Genomic DNA, 22,687 nt, shown 5'->3' with positions numbered 1-22,687 from the left:
AAACGGTTGATTTCTGGATCATTTGAACATTTATTCAAATGAAAATCACGATTTGATGGAGCTGGAACGACTACAGCTTTCTGTAAGACAACAAAAGCCACTTGTTTAATCTGTGATGTTGTATTTTAAAAGTTTGTATCATCCAGATGTAAAGGTAACTTATGACTAAAATTAAACTTTCTTTCTAAAATGCGGTGGATTGGAAATATAAACAATAAAATAGAAATTCTCAAGTAAAAAAATACCTATATTGTATTTTACTGAAGTACAGTAGTAGTTACTTTCCACTCTGTCAGTTTATTCGAAACCATAATGGACAGATTCCTGGCTTCACCAGCAGCCACGCTGCAGAGTTGTGTGGGTCTGATATTTATTCTGTCCATCTGTCCGGAGCGTCGCTGACACGCCGACAATCTGTAAAGCCTTCACGGACCAGATGACAGCGTCTGACTCAGCTCACACAAACACAGAGGGAAGGTCCAGTTTCTGCTCATCCAGGGAAGGTTCGATCGCAGAGTCAGCGCTCATGCTGTGGGTCTTCAGATAGCGTGACACGGAACAAAACTCAGAGGAGAGAATATTATGCACCGTTTAATCTGTCAATGTCCTTCTTCCTTCTACTGACCAGACAAACCTGTTCAGTGTTTGCATGGACTGACTGGTTTTAAAGTCAGTGACAGTGAAAAGGTAAATATTTTTCCAACAAACTGGTAAGAGAACCATCTAAAGTCAGATATTACTCTGGTAACATGTCATCAGATGATTAAATACACTAATAATTTTAGATAGTAAATGATGCAAATCTGCTAAAATAAGGTACTACAACATTCAGACTGCACTTTTGTAAATTTGTACAGTTGCTTGATTAATACTATTCCCAACACTACATCATTTAATACACTGAATCAACAATAATCATTATTAATACAGTCAGAAAGCCACTGCAGTTTAAACGCATGTTTATTGGGTCAGTCCATATTTAGAAAAACACACATATCAAAGGAGAACTACAATATGTCAGGCAAACACCCACACGTTTTAACCCAGAACACCGTCACCCTCCTCCCACCCACCCTCAGCTAGCTAACACCACAGCCACGCATTCATCTGCACAACTCGTTCATTAAAGCTTCAAGTGATGTAAACAGCTTCATACTCTCCTTTCACAAAGTGACTCTAGTTACAGTAAGACGTACGGAGCGTGGATGAGGTGAGAACATGAAGACATTTCTAAAAAGACAAAGACATGCGATGGAGATGGCAGCTTAAAAAAAAAAAAAACTAAAAGTGCTCGCAAAAATACCCAAAGTGCTCTGAGTGTAAACGTGATACAGTGCGTGTTAAAAACGAAACGGTTGCGTATACAGTGTGTGTCTGTGTGTGTGCGCTCACAGCGTGTTAAAATGACAAATAAATTAAAAATGTAGTTCCTTAGAAATCCTTCGGCGTGGAGCTCAGACTAAACTCCACGGATGTAGAACACCTGTTCTGAACCATTAACCTAATCGTCCTCAGGCTTAACCTGCATCAGTATAAAAGCTCAGCAGTGACACTTGCTATTAACCAGACTAAAGTGAAACAGCGGCAAAAACAAACAAGAAAAGCCTGGTCCAGGGGAGAAGGAGGGTACGTCTCTGTTAAAGCCGAGCTCTAATGTTGCAAACTCACAGCTACCGTTGCTGAAACGTGAATCACACATTAGGTTAAACAGTTGACGGCTCCTTCTTTGCGGCGTCTTCGGTTCATCTCCGCCTACTCCACGAGGAGAGAGGTAGGGAGTACAAATACTGCACGACCACATACTGTAGCATGGACACGGCCAGAAGAGAGCAGGGCGGGAATCTTGTACATAAAATAGATCACCACGCTATCATTTTAGACATTTCTCAATATTACAAAATATATGTAGGCACTGAGTTCAGAGAGATGATGAGATTAGTATCAACGTCTCTGCTATACATTAATAATAAACCCAATGTGAGGTCATTGGTCCAGGTTTGGGATGAGGGGGTATGTTTATATTTTTCGTAGGGCGCTGACTGAAAGGAGCTGGTGCCGTATTGCTCAGAGAAACTGCTCCGGTAAGCAGCAGACAGCGTCATGGGTGACCAGCTGCTACGCCGCCAGCTCTTCTTGGTCGAGGCGGGTGGAGCTTCAGGGAGGGGGCGCGCTTCCCCTGAGGAATCAGCCAATAGGGAGCCAGCTGAGACACACCCAGTCGCTTTCACTCACTGATCTTCTTCAGGACGGAGGGAGTAGAGTCTGCGAAGGGCCTAGGAACGACAAACACAATCAATGGACTGATGCAGCAGCGGTTCGCTCACAGTGGCGTCGCGTGTTTCAGGTGTCGCGTTCACCTCATGGTGTGGAGAGGCCAGGTCGTCTGCACCGGTGTTGGCAATGCAGAGCTGGGGCTCATCAGCATGGCACTGTAGATGTTGGCTGCCACCACCAGGATGCAGAGGAGGATGGGCCCAATGATGGCCCCCTCCAGACCCAGATAGTACGCTCCGCCTGCTACTGCCAGACCCGTGAGGTACGGGTGACCACCTCTGAAGAGACAAAAGAAAACGGTTGGATACAGAAGAACGCCTTACAAACACAAGTGGTTTGGTGAAATTTGCGCAACAACATACATACCCTGATATATCCGAGTAGATGGCTGTGTCTACAAAATATGTCGGAAGCAGATGGCAGATGAGCAGCAGCACGGCCTTGACGCCCTCACCCTGCGCCAACCACAAGTCGCACACAGCCGGCACCGCTGCCCAGTAGGTGCCCAGGAACGGCACCGCACCCAGGATGGCAGCCAGGGCTTCAGGCCAGGAAAGAGAGGGATTCAGAGGATAAGAAAACACCGAGCGCGGCTTGGCAGGCGCAGGTACGAAGACAGCACAATCTGCTGCGAACACGTCGACTCACCGGAAGGAATGAAGACGATGTTGATGCCAAAGATGGTGTGAGTGAGCCAAGTGTAGAGGCCGTAGAAACCGGCCATTTTCAGAGAGGCGTCGAACACTCCTCTTCAAAAACAAACACACATACGGTCAGAAGTGATCTCCTGGAGGTGTATTTATAGATTGTGGAGGTGTCGCGCACGCGGCTACCTGATGGCCTCTTCTACAGACTGGCCTATGATGTTAGAGGAAGGTCCAGGCTGGGAGAGAGGAGTGAGGCTGATCACCCATTTAACAGGTTTGTAGTATTCACCACTGGAGCTCAGCAGGTAGAAGAGAGTGGTCAGGAAAATCACCTGCATGCACACGGGAAACAGAACAGAGGTGAGGATTCACCTAGACCAGATCTGGCTTTTGTGCTATACGAGTGACGAACGTCTCATACCAAACTCAGTGCAAAGTTGAGCAGAGCCGTCCCGCTGTGGAACAAGACGGTGAAGAGAGTGGTCGTGGTGGAGATGAGGAGGCCGACGTTTCTGCTCATCACCACCCACAGAGACTCCACGATCTAAAACAAAAACACATGCGACACTAAACAGATGGAGAGATATATGAAAGAAGAATCACCTGCCTCAGACAGCACAGTCGGAATAACAATGCATCATCTAACGACCTTAATCAGAACAGAACGGCCCGATCAGAATTTGATTTTCCCTCAGATTGACTCAGGGGTGGTGTAAGCTTCGGATCAGTGGGGAAATATTATCTTGACCCGAATGTTTGTTCCATTGGTGGAATAAATATAATCCTTCAATGCGTGTTTGCCCCACAAAGGGTAAACATCAGCTCATGTGACAAGTGTCTGGGAGGGACAGAAACATGACACTGAAGCGTCGCAAGTGAAAAGATAAACACAGACACAAACACAACAGAAATCGATGGAATTTGAATCAGGGCCATTCAAAACACAGATCTGGATAGATGATGGATTCAGTGTGATGTCTAGAAAGTTCTGTGAAGGTTCTTCCTCTGTCATATTTACTGCACATTCAAACAACATATTCTTTCACTATATTTAACTTCTCAATTTGCTCACAGTGGGCTGCTTTTCCAGCCACTACTGCCCCACATTTAGCCTCCACGTTCAATAAAATGGTTGGATTCCAACAGTTCAGAAGCAGCCTCTAATCAAGTTTATTTCAGTCCGGTTGAAGGTATATTCTAAACGTAGTCAGCGTTAAATATAACCAGACTTACAGACAGCAGAGTCTCTATGTTCTCCTGCAGAAAGGAGGCGATGTCCTTCCAGTCCAGGATGTCCACTAGCCAGCTGTTCTGTCTCTGAGCCATCATCTTCTGCCCACGGTGGCGTCCAGAGTGGGTCACGTTCTGCAAATATGTGTATATATATATATGTATATGTATATGTATATGTGACATTTTATGTGAAACTGAACTTTTTTTTTTAGGATGCATTAGAGTTCACCCTCTCACGCTACCTTCACAAACCAGGAGTGGTACAGTCGGTCCCAAAGCTCCAAAACCTGCTTCTCAATGACTGCTGTGTGGTTCACCTTGTCTCCTAACATCTTATGAAGCTGCACACAAAGAAATAAAACATTTGCTGCATCCTTGGTTGTCGGCATATTCTGCTTTTTGATTACATTTTCTTCGTGTTTAAGAGAAATAACTGCAGATAATTGCAGTTCAAACCTTCTGTGTTATCCATTCTCTCCCATGCTGATAAACATTAGTAGCAGCTGAATTCAGAGCCTTCTGCACCACACGAGCTTCTGGGAGCCAACTAGAGGAGGGGAGGCACTCATGTGAGAAATAATAACTCTAAATGCAAATGAAAATATAGAAATAAGAAGAGCTAAACCGTCCTACTTGGCCCACTCTGGATGGTTAGAGACCGTCTCGTTGATGAGGTTACTGGTGACTTCGATGATGTGAACACTTTCATGGTGAACCTGAGAAGATCAGAGCTACTTTCTAATCCAGGTCGATGTTTAGTGCAAACAAAATAAAGTGATTTTAAAGGACAAAAACTCACCATAGCAGTCAGCAGAAGAGCCATGAGCAGCGTCCCTGTGACCAGGAGGAAGATGATGAAGATGCTGATGATTTTGTCCAGCGATCGTTCCAACCACACAATCATCTGCACATGCAGAGGAGAAAGACGAGAAGAAAGGGGCGACAGGGTGGAAATAACAGAGGCGGAAGAGTAGTCAGTACAATCCTGAAGGAGCTAAGAACATTACAGTGATCAGACTCATGGAGAAACCTGTGTCCTTCCCATGAAAAGAAGTCATCTTGTGTCTAAAAGGACCCTGCCTGAGGACAATAAGGTGGTCAATTATGAGCCAAAGGCCAGCATGTCTCTACACATACATGCACACTTCCTTGCACTTCTGCATTTAAGTCATGCAAGTGTTAAACTCAGAATGTGTGCCGCTGTATGTGTGACTTTATTTATGCGTCAGTACGTTTTAGTTCAGATGAGTCACCATCGGGGCCTTGGGCCATTCAAAACTGCATCAATTCTTAACTCAGGTTTCTCAATGCTCCAAAACTGTTAATCACCAGCTTTAGTCTCCGTTCGTCTCGTCAAGTTATGTTACTGGAGCCAACAACAAAGCTCTATTTGTCATGAGGAACATTGTGTGGATGGTGATATGGCAGTCAGTACAGGTCCCACTATATTACAGCCTTACAGAGCGACACCGTCTTTCAAAGTCTTGTGTAATCTTTAAAATGAGTGCATCCTCAGACTAAACTGATTCATCTTTACCATGTAAAATAACGTAGTCTTATCTTAAAGGAGAACAATTATGTCTAGACTAACAAAAAAATGGAAACGTCAACCACAAGAACTGTTTTTAATTTGGAAAATCATTCGGGAAATTTGATGTAGTGTGCGACAAGTGTCTGCTTTAAGAGAGGCTCTGGCAGTATTCACCGGTTCAGGCGACATAAAATGGATTTTAAATATTCCAGAGAGTGACATTTACACTTTACTAAAATGATCAGAAATGACTGAACTGTATTAACACCAGTAACACTCCCAGCTAAAGCAGACCAGATATGTGCTTGAATAATTTTGATTATGTATGAACAAAAACCAATAGTGTGTATGATCAGATCAGTCATTGCTCAGTGTTTTCATGCATTTAGATTAATTTCTGCTTCCTGTAAGGAAGGATATCCCTCTATACTCCAGTGCCTTAACAACACGAGCAGCCATCTTTAATGACTGGACCCGAGAACTGCAGTAGAGTTACCATTCTCTTTCCGGTGAATGGAAAGCAAGTATTTACTCAAGTACTGCATTTAAATACAACTCTAATTTACTTTAATTACATACTACTTTCAACTTTGACTCCAATATATTTTAGAGACAAATATTCTTCATATTTTTACTGCACTAAACTGTTCACCTGTAGTTATTTTACAGCATATTCAAACCTAACATGATACTATGAATGATATCAAATAAAACTGTTATACAGTAGCCTAATCACCTCTATCTCAGTCAGATAATTCTGATTACATGTTAATGCATCAGCGCTACAAATCCAATAGAAAAACAAATAAACACCCACCACTGAAATACTTTTTGCAAATGACATACTTTTTGTTAATTTTTTCAAAATTATTTCAAAATTGTGATATTGCTGGTTTTATTTAATGAAAATATCTGAGAGCTTCCTCTCCCACTGCTGGAGAAATACTTCTACAGATCTTAAATGTCTAGTTTTAATTTTTACTGACACTATTTCACAACACATCTGGACACATTACAGGACATTAGCCAGACATCTGTGTGGGACAATTTTCTTCTGAAGACAAATACAATGATGTAGTATATTTCTTGGGATTTGTTGATTATGAAGACTAACAGTGAGTAAGTCAGAATAATATTTAAGAAAAGCTGATGTCTAAAGTGCAAAACTGCATCCAATGTTTCTAAACTGTGCAGCTTCTTGAGAAAATATCATCTAGAAGCACAGAGATGAGTGTCTTCTGTCTTCTGGTGGCTCAGGTGTTGATTGTGCTTAGAAAACATGTAACTACTTTGTGTTTCCATTGTTTTGTCCATGCCCAGTCCCTTACCCCCCATGTAAAAGCTTTTCAAGTATAATCTCATTATTCTATTAAAAAACACAGTTTACAACAGATTCATCAACCATCGCTGCCCTTTTCTTCCTAATCTGCTCTGCCCCGTCTACATCAGCCATCTCTCCATGCAGCTCATACACTCTCACGACAAACCTGCCAGTTAGATCACGGCGGGGAAGATACAGACGAGGCTGAGGGATCAATGAGTCCCGCCCCCCGACTGTAGCTTCCTGTAAAAATAAAAGCAGGCAGCGGGGAAGCAGCGAGAGGACAGACGTTAAGACAGCATGAGAGGGTGATGACGGTGGATGGGTAAAAACGCCAGTCCAAGCTACTACAAGGTGTGCTCACGCCTTCACACACGCCCACACAGGTTATTTCCTTATCTCTGTTTTCTCGCTTTCTTTCATACACAAACACACTTCACCGTCAGTCTCTCTCTCTCTCTCTCTCTCTCTCTCAGCACTCTGCTTCTCCAGATCATTACCTGCTTGTTAAGCCAATGCCAGAGCTTGGGGAGGAGACAAAGAGACATTGGGAAGATTATTATTGGAAAGATCTGTGCAGCAGTCATCACATGTACCCGTGCGACAAGAACACAACCTCTGCTTGGGTACAGACAGAGAGGGATCCGACAGTGGCAGGCAGGATTCAACTACAGGCCTTAGGAGGAGTGTGGACACGCCATATCAGTGTGATTACAAAGACACATCATAAGTAGATGCCATAAGCTTCAGATCTTTCTCCTTTGACAGAGAGCCAAAGTGTTTTGCAAGAAGAGAGTTGACAACATTTTATACAACCTGATACATGTAATCCACAGAACGTTGCAATAAAACGTATCATATTTTCTTATATGCACCTCTATTTTGGCCCATTGCTGCTGCTATTCAAAGTGATTTAAAAGTCAACGTTATGTGATTTTGGCCTCGGAGAGCTGTGAAACAACCTGTGAAAACAATGTATTCAATAAGATACAGCAATCACAGTAACTGTCCTCCTACGCGTCCTGCTGATGTGGAGCAACATTATCGTTTTGTGCACTTCAAACTGCTATAGTGCTTTGTGTACTGTGACTGGAACTTAAGCGGCTCAGTCGGAGGTAAATAATGCCGAACAAGAGCTACGTTTACTGAAATCGCTGCGACAAACAAAAGAGAGAAGACGCCTGAGTAGGTGGTGTGTAGCAGGCAGAAGGCAGAGGGTGAAGTGTCTGTGCTTGTCTGAGAGACGTGGATGACGAAAGGTTTTTCAGCCGTGACGTGTTGTCATATTTCTTGAGAGGTGAACGGCGGGCTACGGCATACCTGCTTAGATCAGCTTCAGAAGTAGGATATGAAGTTGCCCGTCTGCACCCATGTTTTGAACCAAATGACTAAGAAAGAATCCCTTGCAAGCTTCAAACACTATGAGGGACCAACACCCTTACACACAGATTTAGATCAGCTAGTATGGACTTTGAGGAGCGATTTTAATACTTACTTTCATCTTCACTTACATTTTTGACTTTACTTATAATATACTTGTACAGCACCAACACAAAGATGTACCAGCGCAACAAGAAACCGTGTGTTTCGATGAGAATGTGTAAGATGCGTTACCTTAGTGTCGACACGCAGCAGGAACTGAGCCAGGCCTTTGATTGGTCCAGGCAGCAAGGCCTCTTCACGCTCACGTCCAAACTTCTCCAACACCGTCCACCACGAGGCAAGAGTCCGCTCTGCGAAGCTCTTCACGCCAAAGTGGACCACCAGCTTCTTCAGCACCCACACTAAATGATGGAGGAAACATGCACATGAGTGCAGTAGTTCTAAAAGGATGAAAGGAAGCGTTGCACACGTGTGTGTGTGTGTGTTGCGAGTGTTACCAGCCACGGGGATAGGCAGCAGTTGTAGGATCCAGAGGTTGAGCCACAGTTGAACCAGCACAATGGCCCAGACAAGTAGAATAAAGTAGATATCACTGGCTCTGTGGGAGCTCTTCTCCTTCTGGAACAGACCGCCCGGTAAAGAGCGAGAGCCCCGAGGAAAGCCAGGGGTGGAAGGAGGTATGCCATCTTAGAGGGGACAAGGTAGACCAGACAGAAGGAGCGAGCAAGAGGAAGAGAAAGACAGTGTTATGTTGTAACAAGTGCTATCCACCATTGGTAAATGGTGAAACCAGTGCCATAGAGAGAGAGAGAGTTGCGACACTCCCACAGACCTCCGTTGTAAAAAATGGCGGCGCTTTTAACCGCCTACTTCCGGGATTTGAAAATCGGATTAGTTCCAAACACTGTCATTTAGGCGTTGGACCTCATTCATTTACATTGCTGCGCATCGAGTTGGTCCAGAGCTAAGCTGCTGAAATAGCGACCTCTTTTGAATTGTCATCTGTCTGTATTGTATCAGAGGCCCTTTGCGATGCTTATACTGGTCTTCATTTGTATATGCACAGCGTAATTATTTATATTTTATCTTGGTTGTTTCAACCAATTTTCTAGCATTGCCTGCTAGCTAATTAGCCAGCGCGACTTCAAGCCCTGCTGTGAAGGTAGTTCGGTAATGAATCGCTACCACCTTTATAGCAACTTTTATTTAATTGAATTTTGGGATATACTAACTTTTAATTATGTGACGTGTTGGCTGTACTTAATTTGTTGTACTGTTCCTGTTCCATGTTCACTTGGCTAGTGTACAATTTGCCCAGCGCTACTTGCTGATGCTTGATGAGATGCTGATAGATTGCGATCCCGTATGTCAAGGCATTGTCGTGACTCGTGATTTGAGAGAGGGTTATTTAATTAGGAATGATGGGAATTTTAGGACTGGCGAGTTTGGCGTTGTGGTCCTGGGGGTGGCCACTCATCAGAAGAAGTGAGCTAGCTTCCAGGCGAATTCTGAACGGAACGCCAAGGCAGACATCTTTGCGTTATCACGAAGGTAGGCTAATAGCGGAATCGGAATTTATAAGCAAAATCACGTGAATCAATAGCCTAATACAGCCCAGTTGTGCTCAAATGAATATCATGAGACGTCTACCATCAGATGAATGATATGGAAAAGTTAAGTTAGAGCCTCTAAAGCCAGTGCTACTACCCATGCGAACATGAACACTAAGCTTTTCCCTCCATGTAGCCTAAAACTTATCTAAGTATAAGTTTTTCGTTGTCACCCTGCCTCTCCAATTGCAAAACTGACATTAACAAAAATGCAATAATGTAATAACAGCTGAAAAAGTACTTGGGTGTGTGTTTTATTTTATATTTACCGTTCAATAATGCAATCGCTGCTGTCTGTCCCATAGAAGAACATGACAGCCAGCGCATGTTTAGGAACTAACTGGGTTTACATGAACCACGTGACAGCCACAGCGGCGACATCAAAGAGTGTCGCAACTCTCTCTCTCTCTATGGCACTTGGTGAAACCAAAGCAGAAGTGTTTTTAGTTGCGGTTTCTTTAAGGAGGCTCGAGTCCAAAAATGGTAAAAATAAAGCTTTAGTTCCTTATTTAAAATACAGAGTAAAGATATTTTGTGTCTTAATTCTTCTTCTGTAACTCTCTGTTATTATTTTCACATTAATGTCCAATAAAACAACAAACACTGATTGAATTACAGGTTTTGGAATCACATATCAGCAGCACTCATTTCCTCCATGTCATAAAATAATATAATTATATCATCTATAATAGTTGAACAAAGACAAACTATCTCACCTGTGACGGAGTGTTCACCGGGCCCAGGTTTTGGCTGAAGGTTGCTACAGGAGATTGCCATGTAAATAGTGTTAGCAGCGAACGACAACATCTGCCCTGGCAGCTCTCCTGAGGAGGTGAAGAGGAACAAGTGTAAGCAGAGGTTGGAAAGAGCAAAGAACTGAACATATCTTTGTGAGTGAGTGTGTGTCTGCGTGTCCACATAGTCTGATAAAGTGTCCAGCTCAACTCACTTATAAGGCTGGGATAGTTATAACTTAATCTAAGCGCTGGCAGAACTTGAGAAATGGGAAAGTCAAATTACAACAGAGGCTCTTATGGAGGTGTACTTTTCCTCTGTTACAAGGCTGATAGGCAACACGATTCTTTCCTCCAGCACTTCTTTAATGTTAACAACAAGCTAATTTGATCCTCTTGACTTTTACAGGAATCGATAAACATGGTTACTGTGGAGCGTTAAATGACTGATACTCCTCTCGTGTCTGCAAGAGAAGTTCTTTATAGTTTAACCGATTCAAAAACATATACCCACGCCCTTCGCCACATTTGTGGACAATGGGAAGTACAAGGTTTATTTACTGTGGTAAATGTAAATGTGTGAGTGTCCATAAATCCTCACCTTTGCCAGGGTCAGGTGGTTTCTCTTGGGAGCCCACGATGAGGAGAATAACCACAACCACGAACAAGGGCACTCTCCACGAGCCAGTCAGAGCCACTAAGGACAGATTCAGGATTTACTTTGTATGTTCCTACAGTTATAGAGAAACCTGTTCTTCATATTTATATAGTATCTTAAGAAAAGGTGACCTCGGGTGCACTACTTTGTCGTGTATGCCAAGGTGAAACATATTTCCAAATATATTTTGACATAAAAAGAGAATCCACTTCTGAATTAAAGATTCTCTTGAGTAGAACTTGTTCTTCTTAACAGCTCTCAGTCACTTTTAACATTTCACACCAGAAGGTCAACACCTCCGTTCAGTGCATCTCAGTCGTGCTAAAAATACTGGTGACTTCCTCAACTTACTACGTGGCTGCATGTTCTCTGTCTAAAGGGCTTGTGGACTTGTACAGACAGCAACTTCTGTCAAGTAGAAAACTTTGCTTCCTTCCACTGAATTTTTCAGCACTCAAGTCAAGCAGAATCAGAAGCCATCACCCCAGGGGCAACGAGGTATTTTGCATGAAAGTATTAAGCAGCAGCCAACACGACTGAGCATGTTTCCTACACCTGCACACTCACCGATGTAGAACAGCAGGACGGCCCAGACCAGGAGAGCAAAAGACTTCAGGTACCGCTCAGTCTGGGGACTCCACTTGAAGCAAACCGCCAGCAAGTAGCCAAAAACAACCGTACACACCTGAGAGGAAACCAAAGAGGCAGAGTGGCACAATGATGGGGGTGTTATGGGTTATACTATAAGATAAGGGCAAACGATAAGACTCAATTAATGCCTCTTTTAATATTTTAGGTTTTGGACCATCATCAAATTACTCGGATGAAATAAGAAATTTGTAGACGGTACTTATAAGCTTTAATAAAGTGTGACGATCATCAAGTCGCCACCAAAAAAAAAAAAGGTTGTTGGATCACCTTTAGCTTTGATTACAGCACTCATTCACTGTGACATTGTTTTGATAAGCTTCTGCAATGTCACAAGATTTATTTCCATCCAGTGTTGCATTAATTTTTCACCAACATCTTGTATTGATGATGGGAGAGTCTGACCACTGAACAAAGCCTTCTCCAGCACATCCCAAAGATTCTCAATGGGGTTAAGGTCTGGACTCTGTGGTGGACAACGCATGGGTGAAAATGATGTCTCATGCTCCCTGAACCACTCTTTCACAATTTAACTATAACCTGGTCATTCAGTATATTCAGGTAGTCAGCTGACCTCATTCTTTGGGCAACATAATGTTGCTGAACCTAGACCTGAGCAACTGCAGCAACCCCAGATCATATCACTGTCCCCACAGGCTTGTACAGTAGGCACTAGGCATGATGGGTGCATCACTTCATCTGCCTCTCTTCTTACCCTGATGCCCCCATCACTCTGGAACAGGGTAAATCTGGACTCATCAAATTGAAGCCTTTTTTTTCAGTTAGCCTCACTGATTAGTGGTTTTCTTAAGGCTACACAGCTGTTCAGTCCCAATCCATTGAGTTCCCTTCACATTGTACGTGTGGAAATGCTCATACTTTCACTATTAAACATAGTCCTGAGTTCTACTGTTGTTTTTCTTTGATTTGATTTCACTAAATGTTCAAGTAATCACTGATCACGATCAATCAGGATTTTTTTCCGACCACATTTCTTCCTCTAAGACGATGGTTCTCCACTATCCTTCCAGTTTTTAATAATGCGTTGGACAGTTCTTAACCCAATTTTAGTAGTTTCTACAATCTCCTTAGATGTTTTCTCTGCTTGATGCGTGCCAGTGATTTGACCCTTCTCAAACAGACTAACATCTCTTCCACGACCACAGGATGTGTCTTTAGACATGGTTGTTTAAGAAATGAGAAGCTGCTCATTGCATCAGTTGGGGTTACATAACTTGTTTCCAGCTGAAAGATAATCACCCATGCAGTAATTATCCAATAGGAGGCTCGTACCTATTTGCTTAGTTAACTCCAGACTTTTTTTTTGGCCAGGCAGTGTATAGACGCGGTTGATCACCAAGGAGGCTCAACAGAGACTCTTCTTCCTAACGAAGCTGAGGAAATCTGAATTATCCTCCAAACTCCTCAGCAACTTTTACTGACACACAGTGTGGTGGTATGGGAACTGCACCGTTCAGGACAGGAAGGCTCTCCAGGGTGTCATTGAAACGCATCGATTCATCGGTGGAGAAGCGTTCCCGCCACTACAGGACACTTATAACACCCGGGTCACAAAGAGGGCACACAAGGACCGCTGCCACCCACAGCACACTCTGTTGACACTCCTGCCGTCTGGCAGACGCTACAGGAGTGCGATAGCAAAGACAACCAGACTAAACACTGTTCCTATCCACTGGCCATCAGGCTACTGAATCACTGACTGATTGCAGTTTTGAACATTTAAACGTACATCATTCATCTTGATCTTGTCCTGTGAAGGGTTGCCGCAGGGGGGCTGGAAACTATCCCAGCTGTCATCGGGCGGGGTGGGGGGTACACCCTGGACACCACCGTGCCGCCCTACGTAGTACTCGCTTATTTTATGTATTTATTTTCTACACTTAGAGTAAAGTTCCTTTATTTTAGTTTAGCTTATGTGGATTATTTTAGCCGTGTGAAGGGAACTCGCAAAAAAATTTCACTGTACATAACAATAAACTTATTGAATCTTGAAATTTAAACATAAAATATATGATGCCTATAACGAAAGACCCTAATAGGGTTTATATTTTAAAAGCCATTAAAAAACCCATGAAGTGATCAAATGAGCTTTGTAGACTTCCAACAGACAGCATTAAACTGTCTGCTGCCGCTTAGCCACAAGGCGTGATACGGTGCCCTCGTCTGTAATCAGCTTGTCACAAAGATCTCAGCTGCTTTCACTCCACACAAAGACATCTTTCAATGTAATCCAATACAGCATGCCCCCTTCCTATTTATAAACACACGCCCTATCTGGGTCCACCTCTACATTTAGAGGAAGCACATGCTGTCTGAAGAAGAACATTTAACGTAATTTAGATTTAACCGCAGCCCCGACGGGGTTCAGGGCCCCCGGAGCTGCTCTGGAATAAGATACTGATTGATCAAACTCCTGGAGACGCAGGAAATTAGATTAATGGACGTCCAAGTTTAGGCACATATTCCACGAAAACATACTTTCTGAATCGATGCTGATTGAATAAATCGAGATTAGAGACGTCCGGGATAATTCGATACAGTCTGAAGCTTTAAATGAATCAGCCGTGAGTTTAAACCAGAATAATCGTCCTCACTAATGTTTATGGAGCTGTGTCTTAATTACAAGATCACAGTGGCTCAACAGTTTACATGTTTTTATTGTTTGTTGTTTTAATTAAACATAGAAAATGTGTTTATGTTGGGCTGTAATTAGACAATATTGTAATATAATTTACTCCACTGATCATATTCTCAATAAAATGTCAGAATAGTAAAAAATGTAGTTCTACTTTTAAAAAAACTAGGTTCAAAGTTTCAGTTTCCTGTTGATCAACCGATCAATTAGTAGTTTAAATTCTTTAAGTTCACCTATGATTGAAGATGACAGACACACTTGAGCAAAGGTCTTCCCTTCCCACGAAGCAACTTTGAAAATATTTGTGAAAAATGTTCATATTCTCGTTAAACTGGTTTAAACCACATGGCTGCGCTCCACTCTGAGTCTGTTCAGTGACCCAGTGGACACAGCTGACCTCGCCCACCCACACTCACTGACACGGTGATGCGCAGTTGCCCCTGTCCATTCACTCACCCACGCAGCGTGGAAACAGTCCAGCGCGGCCCCGATGACCCCGCAGACGTGCCCGAGGATCACCTGCATACCGATAGCGCTCCAGAACAGGTACAGGAAATAAACCAGCGGCGCCCCGGTCCCGATCACCAGCAACACCGTGAGCTTCTCCAGCACCAGCCTGCCCATGGTCTCCACCCCGTAGTTGACGCACCACACCGGCACCAGCAGGGTCCCCACGACGATGGGCGTCCCGGTGTCCTGCAGACCGTTGAGCCATGAGCGGCCGAGGCGAGCCAGGGAGTATTTGAAGGGGTGCAGGAAGGTGCCGCAGAGGACTGCCCAGAGCAGCGGGCGGAGGAAGGCCTCCAGGATGAAGTAGACCAGGACAGATGCTCCGCAGCAGATAGCCACGAAGATCATCGCCCCGGTGTTGTAGAAGGCCTGCTTTATGTTTTTGTCAAACTTGAGGGACGACGGCTGGCTTAGCAGCTGGCTCATCATCCCGACGGCCGGCTGGACGCTCTCCGAGAAAGAAACAGAGTGAGGCCGCTCAATGTGAGGGCTCTCCGGGGAGGAGACCGCGGCGGGCTCCGGCGCCGAGTCCTCCTCGTCTGCCATGTTCACCGCCTCCGCTCCCGGTAGTCAACCCAACGGATCCACCGCGTGAGGGAGGAAAACATATGACGTAGCACTAGCGCAATGCCTAAAGGCATCATGGGTAATGTAGTGCAAACAAAAGAAAATTATATTCTCTTTCGTTTATTTTCTCAATTTTATTTGGTTATTTGTTTTATTGTTTGAAGACATGTCCAGCTTTCAGACAGACGTTTGTATAAAATATCTATTTATTGTGTATTTTAAATATTTTATTTTTATATTTTTTTTATTCTAGTTTTATTAACTGTGCAGTTTTTTTAAATGACAATTTTTGCAACAAGAAATGTGTTTTTTAATAATACATGGCATCTGTAATCTTTGTCTTTCAACAACACAAAAAGAAACTATTGGAGGTAAGTCCAACATTTTTATTTTCTGACTAATCTATTTATTTTTCAAATGTAAATAGACCACAAAGACCTCTGCATTTCCAACCCTGATTTCCTGTTTAATTTACAGTATGTTAAAGTTATAACAGGTTACAATATCAAAATAATTTCAGCGTCCTCCATGGTAGCTACAGCCCTAAATATAATCATTTTAATTCTATTAAAGTTCATGCATTTAGATTTTAAACTGTGTACATTGCAGTCAGTTAATTCACAGTGATCTCTGTATTCTGTAATATACCATATTATGTCTTCAAAGGTTTGTTCATAGTAAATTGTTTAAGTGAGAGACATCTTAACATATTCAGCCATTTTTAATACAGATCAAAGGCTACAATAACAGCTTGGGGAGAAAAAAACAAGTCCATATGCAAGCAAAATGTTTTCAGTCCACAGTTTGCCTCTGTTCAGTGTGTTATTGCTTGCAGAGGCAGCAGTAACTCAGTAACTCAAGTGTCTTTCTCTGTTATAGAATTATTATACACAATCACAGTGCCACAGTATTGAAACAAACAATCCCTGTAGTTGAGGAAGACAGAAAAAGGAGACATGAGCCAAAACATGAACTTTTAGAAGGTTAACTTAACTTAAATGTGATAAACGCATACTGTAGTTTCTAAAGCCTTGGACACAAGGATAGCAGACCTTCAGGTGTCTTTGCAGAGGCTGATATCCAACCAAAGACAGCAGGGTAAAGGGACAGGACGTGAGAGCTATTTTACTTTCACTGATCCTCAGAAAACCTTTGCGTTTTAGCCAGGTTCAACATGAATCACAAGCGAACAGTGAGTTTCTGAAATCATTCCCAGATTTTTCGGTGCATGCAGCTTCTCAAAGTCTTCCGAGATCTGATTCATTTATTTTATTGGCATGTGTATTTTTATTTTTTTTAATAAATGGAAGCTATTATAAATACTGGAAATAACTGGACTTTTTAAAACTAATACTGCTATTTTGTTGGACGTCTTGTATTGCACCCAGACCAGTACATGGCACCTTTACAGTTTTAATAATTTGTCAGCAGTAATGACTATACTCTATCATGTTTAATAAATCTAATACAGTCTCTCTTTGTGCAAATTGCACACTTGAATATGGCATTTTTTATTTTTTATTGCTGCTTCATCTCCTCTTCCCTTTTTATCTCCACTCTGCTCTCTGTTTTGTTTATGGTGTTCCCATCAGCAGATAGAAAGTGAGAGCTACAATGAGCAGTAAGCAGAGGGGAGAATTAAAGGTCTGATAGGCAGTGGAGGGCATGAAAATGTCCTCATACTTGTAAATACTGATCATGTGGTCGCTGACTGGAGGGTTGTCAATGTCGTGTCTCGTGATGGAACCTGTTGGAAAGGGTAAGATAATAGTGAGATGTCAACCAACCAAAGACAGCCAGCCTGATGCTAAAGTCTGATTACTCACCTTGAATGGCAGGCCCCCATGCAAACAGGTAATACCATGAAAGGTGTAAGTCCACAAGAGTCTCTTCTCTGGGGACGTATAACGGCCGCTTGAAACGGCAGGTCACCCGATTATTCTCAAAAATGCCCTCTTCATCTCTAGCCGGGTTCCTCTTGATCTCTTTGGCCCACTGACCAACGTTGTAAAAGTGATGAATCCGGACACGTCCGTTATCATCGTGCACGCAGCCCATGACATCATCTCCTCCCTGAAGCAAAAGAAGGGAATAAGGAAAGATTAGATATTACTACAAAAAGTCTACAAATGAATTTCCTACTGTACATCCAAGTTATAAATACAATATTTATGAGAAACAAACTACAACTGTTATGTCCTCCAGTGTTTTCTGCCATACATGTCACACCATCTATGACTAGGGCATACATTGAGATGTTTATAATGCATGTGAGTATTAGATGTTTTGTTCAGTAGGAATGTAATAAAACATAACCGCAGACCATCTTTTATGACTGATTTATCATCATATCAACTGAAAATTGCATATAAACTACATATTAAACTAATTTTCAGGTTGCAGATATGTCTGGTTTTATTCTTGAGAGAAAGGTTGATAACTGTGTTCTCCTTCTGATTGGTCTGCTGACCGCCAACCCAGAGGGCTCCTACCCTTTGTGTAGGACAGACTATCTATGTCTACGTTTTCTAGGTTAGACAGACAACAGCAATGTGGGAATCACTTCTCACAGAAAAACACTGTAAACCTATAATAATAGAGTCTAGAGATAACGAAGAGGTCGGACAGCTAACATTAGCAATCGTGCTAACATGTAAGTGTCTTTATATTGTTGGACTCATCATAGCAGGTTATATTGTCAGAGTGGGTATGCAAAATAAGAGGTTCATTTTAAGAATAAGACTTTGTCCTCCTCAGACATCTTTATTTGTAGCATTTAGAGGTGTACGTTAGAAATCTATGTTGTTTCATGACTTAACTTATCTCATTATCTGCTTGTAAATCAATCTCTTAAAACAACACCCAGTATATAGAGTACACAGAGTCTGTATTTCTTCATTTTAACCAGTCATTTAATAATTTCGAATACTGTATAAAGTGTCTAAAATCCTTCAAACAACTGTAGCAAACTACCATTTCTTTCTGGAAGCCTTGTTGGTTGTTAGGTTTTCTCATGAACTGCGGTCTAGTTGTAACCCACCCCTGTTTGGACTGTTAGTTTCCCAGTAACTTTTTATAATGCAACAAATAAAAGTAGGATTTTTTTTTAGACAGAAACATGCACATGTGTATCTTAACAGTCTCAGTAGTTTGTGCAGCTGCTCACCATTTTCTTGTCGGAGGAGAAACCTACAGCCACCCAGCCGTCTGTGTCTGCACTCATCTCATACTCCACATCTGTCCCGATGCGACGATAACTCAGAAAGTAGTCACATGTCTCTGCGTCACACCCTGGCTTCCCATACCTGGACGTGGATAAATAAATATAAGCACTCGCAGTTACTCCCTTTAGAGGCCCTATAGACGTGTCGTCTAAGGGCCCGACAAACTAGGGCAGTATTTGAATAAATTTCATCCTGGTTTCAGAGGATAAAGATGAGACAGTGACGAGCTCCTATGTTTAGTTTCAAGTCTCTGTGGACAGGCCGGAGCATCTAGGATAGAGAAGCAAGAGGGAATACAGCTGTACTTGAGTTTTGGGACAGTAATGTGGGTGCATTGTTCTCTAACCTTATGCAGCCTTTGGTCACGCCGCAGTCGATGACTTTTATCTTGGCAAAGGGATCCACTGGTGGGGCGGTGGGGAATGGATAACCTGCAAAATGCACAATCAGCAGTTCTGTTGGTTCTTCACAAAACAAGTCTGTTTTCAGTCAAAAGGTCCAACTAAGGAGAGGCCATCTGCAGTGTGTGTGTGTGTGTGGGTGAGTGTGTGTGTGTGAGGAAGAGAGGGTGGGCAGATACCATCAGGGTGCTGGCCTGGGTGCTGAAAGGCCCCATGCAGAGGAGACAGGTTGGATGCAAAACAAAATAAACTGCGCATGTTTCTTTCTGCCTGGAGTCCTTGTTCATTTTTATATATCGTATATCTGTATGTTTGTCTGCATGTAAACAAAAATGTAAACAAAGCCCACTAGCTGTGAATCGTTTAATGAACTGGAGTACATCCTTACCGTCATCAGACAGATATCTGGACTCCAGGAACTCGGAGGCAAAGGTGCTGTAGGAGTCCTTGTGAGGCTCCTGGTGGCCCGGCTCTCCGTGCTCCCCGTGTCCGGTCCGGAGTGCTCCCTCGTCGGTGGGGCTCGACGCGACACCCCGCCATCCAGTCTGGATCAGCAGCACCGACAGCTGTACGAGCCTTCGCAGGAAAACCATGGCCAATAATACTAAGACAACCTGCGATTAAAAGTAAGACTAAACAGACCAACAATGAAGCCGGATTGCCATCAGTGTTTGGATTTCTTTGCAGGTATCCATCGCAGCGTCATAAAATCATCTCCGCATCCTCTGCCTGTTTATCCGCAAGGATGAGAGGGGATGCCGCGATTAGAAGGCTAATCCGACTCTAAATTACCTCGATTCGTAATCTCACCATCTAATTCAGCTACACGCCCATAATACTCTCTGAAACCAGAATCTCGATGCAAATAGTAATAAATCTTTACATATTTTGCAGTGGTCGTGAATGGTTTCGCCCGGTCGCCCCCTCCTCTCCGTCCTCAGTCAGAGACATCCAATCAGCAGCCGCTACGTGCTCTCATCACGATCGATCAATTGGAAATAACACAATGGTGTTAAGGGTCAACACACAGTCTGTCAGAAATTTAGACAAAAAAAAAACAAAAAAAACAATATACAATAAATATAGTAGACTTTATTAGAGTATGGTTGTTGTGATTGCCAGGGCCGTAGCCAGGATTTCAGTCTTCCAAACAATCCCCCACCACCCCAGGCACCTAACTATAAAGTCTCTAAATATATAACTGAAACACAATACTTTGATTTAATTTTTTAATGTATTTATTTATTTATTTATTTATTTGTCAGGTCAGGAAAAATTTAAATGTTATAGTCCTGAGTCTAAAAATACTCCAGTAAATGACACTGAGGATATGGCCTTATTGTCTTCAGGGGTAGCAGGTTTGTGGAAAATGTGGAACTTGTATGAAACTACCTGGTAGTATGTGTATATTTTTAGGAGGATCCGGTTGTTGATGTAAATAAAAAATCTGAAGAGGCGTATGCTGCTTTTCTTGCTTTCTCTAACTCCATAAATACACGTCTCTTACACAGAAATTAACTGCAATACAAGGCATCAACAGTAGGGGGAGTATGAGGACGTAAATTGAGGACACCTTCGAGACTTAATTGCTTATGGACCAAGTCCTCAATTACCCGGATCCGCACAATGTGCAATTGCCAAGCCAGAGTGATAAAAATTATCAGAATATCAAATATGTCAAAATTACTGGCGAGAGATATCATTTTAGAAGTCGAGTAAAAAAAAATCGTGCTAGAGACGTGCTACGGTTTCTTGATTATGGTCTTGATCACCAGTCCATTAAAAGAAACAAAACAATATGGTCTGAGTTTTCTGGACTGCCCTCTAGTGGAAGTCTCCTGTAACACGTACAGAACCAACTATATGGAGAACTATGTTCAGCACAGCTAGAAAGTCCCGGGTTCGAATCCATGGGCCGACTGGGCCTTTCTGTGTGGAGTTTGCATGTTCTCCCTGTGTCTGCGTGGGTTCTCTCCGGGTACTCCGGCTTCCTCCCACTGTCCAAAGACATGCTTGTTACATTAATTGGTGATTCTAAAATGGCCGTAGGTGTGCGTGTGAGTGTGAATGGTTGTCTGTCTCTCTGTGTTAGCCCTGCGATCAGAGCCGCCCCGCCCTATACGCACAACACGCGCAGCGCGTGGGGCCCCGCGATCCATGGGGGGCCCCATGTCGCACAAGATGACGCATTTTCTAAAAATGCGCAAAGGACGCGCAGCGCTCCGGCGGCGGAGAGACCAGCGCGAGCGCTCCGCTGGTCCTCCCAATCCAATAAAAACAGCCCAAACCACGAAGTTGCCACCTATGGAAACCTGTCACACTCCCCCGCCGGACATAAACCAAGTAGCCCAATTTTGTGGAAAAACCGCCCAATCTGGCAACCGTGAGTACCATAAAGAGTCAGCCCGAGGCAGGAAGAAAAAAAAGGTGTAATGTGACACACTTCGCCGCAATGATTGGCACTTGGCAGCAGCATCCGATCAATCAACGATGACCTCATTGATGACTTTGCTTCAAAAAAATGCAGACGGGTTAACTTGTAAATGCTTGTAAATACATGTACATAGTTGAAAATTCTTTGTTTTGTTACCCCAAATGAAGGTTGTAAACCTAAATGGCATTTTGTGCTCGTCATTTCTTTACACGTGTGTGTGTGTGCGCGTGTGTGTGCGCGTGTCTGGTGGGGGGGCCCCAAAAGACATTTCTGCTTAGGGCCCCAGTTTGGCCAGGGGCGGCCCTGCCTGCGATAGACTGGCGACCTGTCCAGGTGTACCCCGCCTCTCGCCCGATGACAGCTGGGATAGGCTCCAGCAGACCCCCGCGACCCTTAACAGGAATAAGCGGGTACAAAAGATGAATGAATGAATGAATGTTCAGGACACAGCTGGTTGTCTATATGAATGTTTAACTCCAACCTATGTGCAATATATGTTTAACATTTAATATCTGATTTTAGTCTCAGCACAAGTGATCACAGGCAGGTGTGTTGGTGAGTCTGTAAATGATTGTATAGATGTACGTAAATGGAAAGGTAGGCAACTTATTACAACAAAATTTCAAATTTGAAGAAAACATCATCTATTCTCATTCATATTCTTGAACTGAACTTCATCCTGTCTTTCTCTGTTGTAGTTCCCAGCCCTGCCACTTGATGGCGACATAAATCCACAGTTTGACTCACATCTCGGCAGCTCTGAGCTCTCTGTTTAGGCTCCTATTTCACTTTTAATTCCATTTTATCCCAAAAACAATGACACCAAGTGATTGAATGTCTCATCAACTTTTTATTT

The 22,687-nt window shown here is 43.0% G+C and overlaps 2 protein-coding genes across 2 annotated transcripts; both read right to left on the bottom strand.

The window, feature by feature from the left end:
- Window positions 1-901: 901 nt before the first annotated feature.
- On the bottom strand, window positions 902-15,978 carry tmem245 (transmembrane protein 245). The gene is made up of 17 exons (XM_084556854.1): window positions 15,152-15,978; window positions 11,959-12,076; window positions 11,335-11,430; window positions 10,716-10,823; window positions 8,887-9,075; window positions 8,621-8,790; window positions 4,954-5,058; window positions 4,788-4,870; window positions 4,611-4,701; window positions 4,397-4,495; window positions 4,155-4,286; window positions 3,343-3,465; window positions 3,108-3,253; window positions 2,923-3,023; window positions 2,641-2,815; window positions 2,358-2,552; window positions 902-2,273 (listed from the first exon to the last, which is right to left on the bottom strand). The coding sequence occupies exons 1-17, from the start codon at window positions 15,749-15,751 to the stop codon at window positions 2,225-2,227; spliced, it is 2,580 nt and encodes an 859-aa protein (XP_084412980.1). The 5' UTR covers window positions 15,752-15,978; the 3' UTR covers window positions 902-2,224.
- A 1,293-nt stretch (window positions 15,979-17,271) lies between these two features.
- frrs1l (ferric-chelate reductase 1-like) lies at window positions 17,272-19,993 on the bottom strand. The gene is made up of 5 exons (XM_084556855.1): window positions 19,786-19,993; window positions 19,343-19,427; window positions 18,939-19,077; window positions 17,599-17,845; window positions 17,272-17,519 (listed from the first exon to the last, which is right to left on the bottom strand). Exons 1-5 carry the CDS (start codon window positions 19,988-19,990, stop codon window positions 17,347-17,349), a joined length of 849 nt encoding a protein of 282 aa, XP_084412981.1. The 5' UTR covers window positions 19,991-19,993; the 3' UTR covers window positions 17,272-17,346.
- Window positions 19,994-22,687: the final 2,694 nt, after the last annotated feature.

This window comes from Chelon labrosus, assembly GCF_963514085.1.
Source record: "Chelon labrosus genome assembly, chromosome: 12".
In the NCBI taxonomy this organism is placed as follows: Eukaryota; Metazoa; Chordata; class Actinopteri; order Mugiliformes; family Mugilidae; genus Chelon; species Chelon labrosus.
Note: the sequence above shows the minus strand (reverse complement) of the source record. Positions and strands in the feature narration are given on the sequence as shown.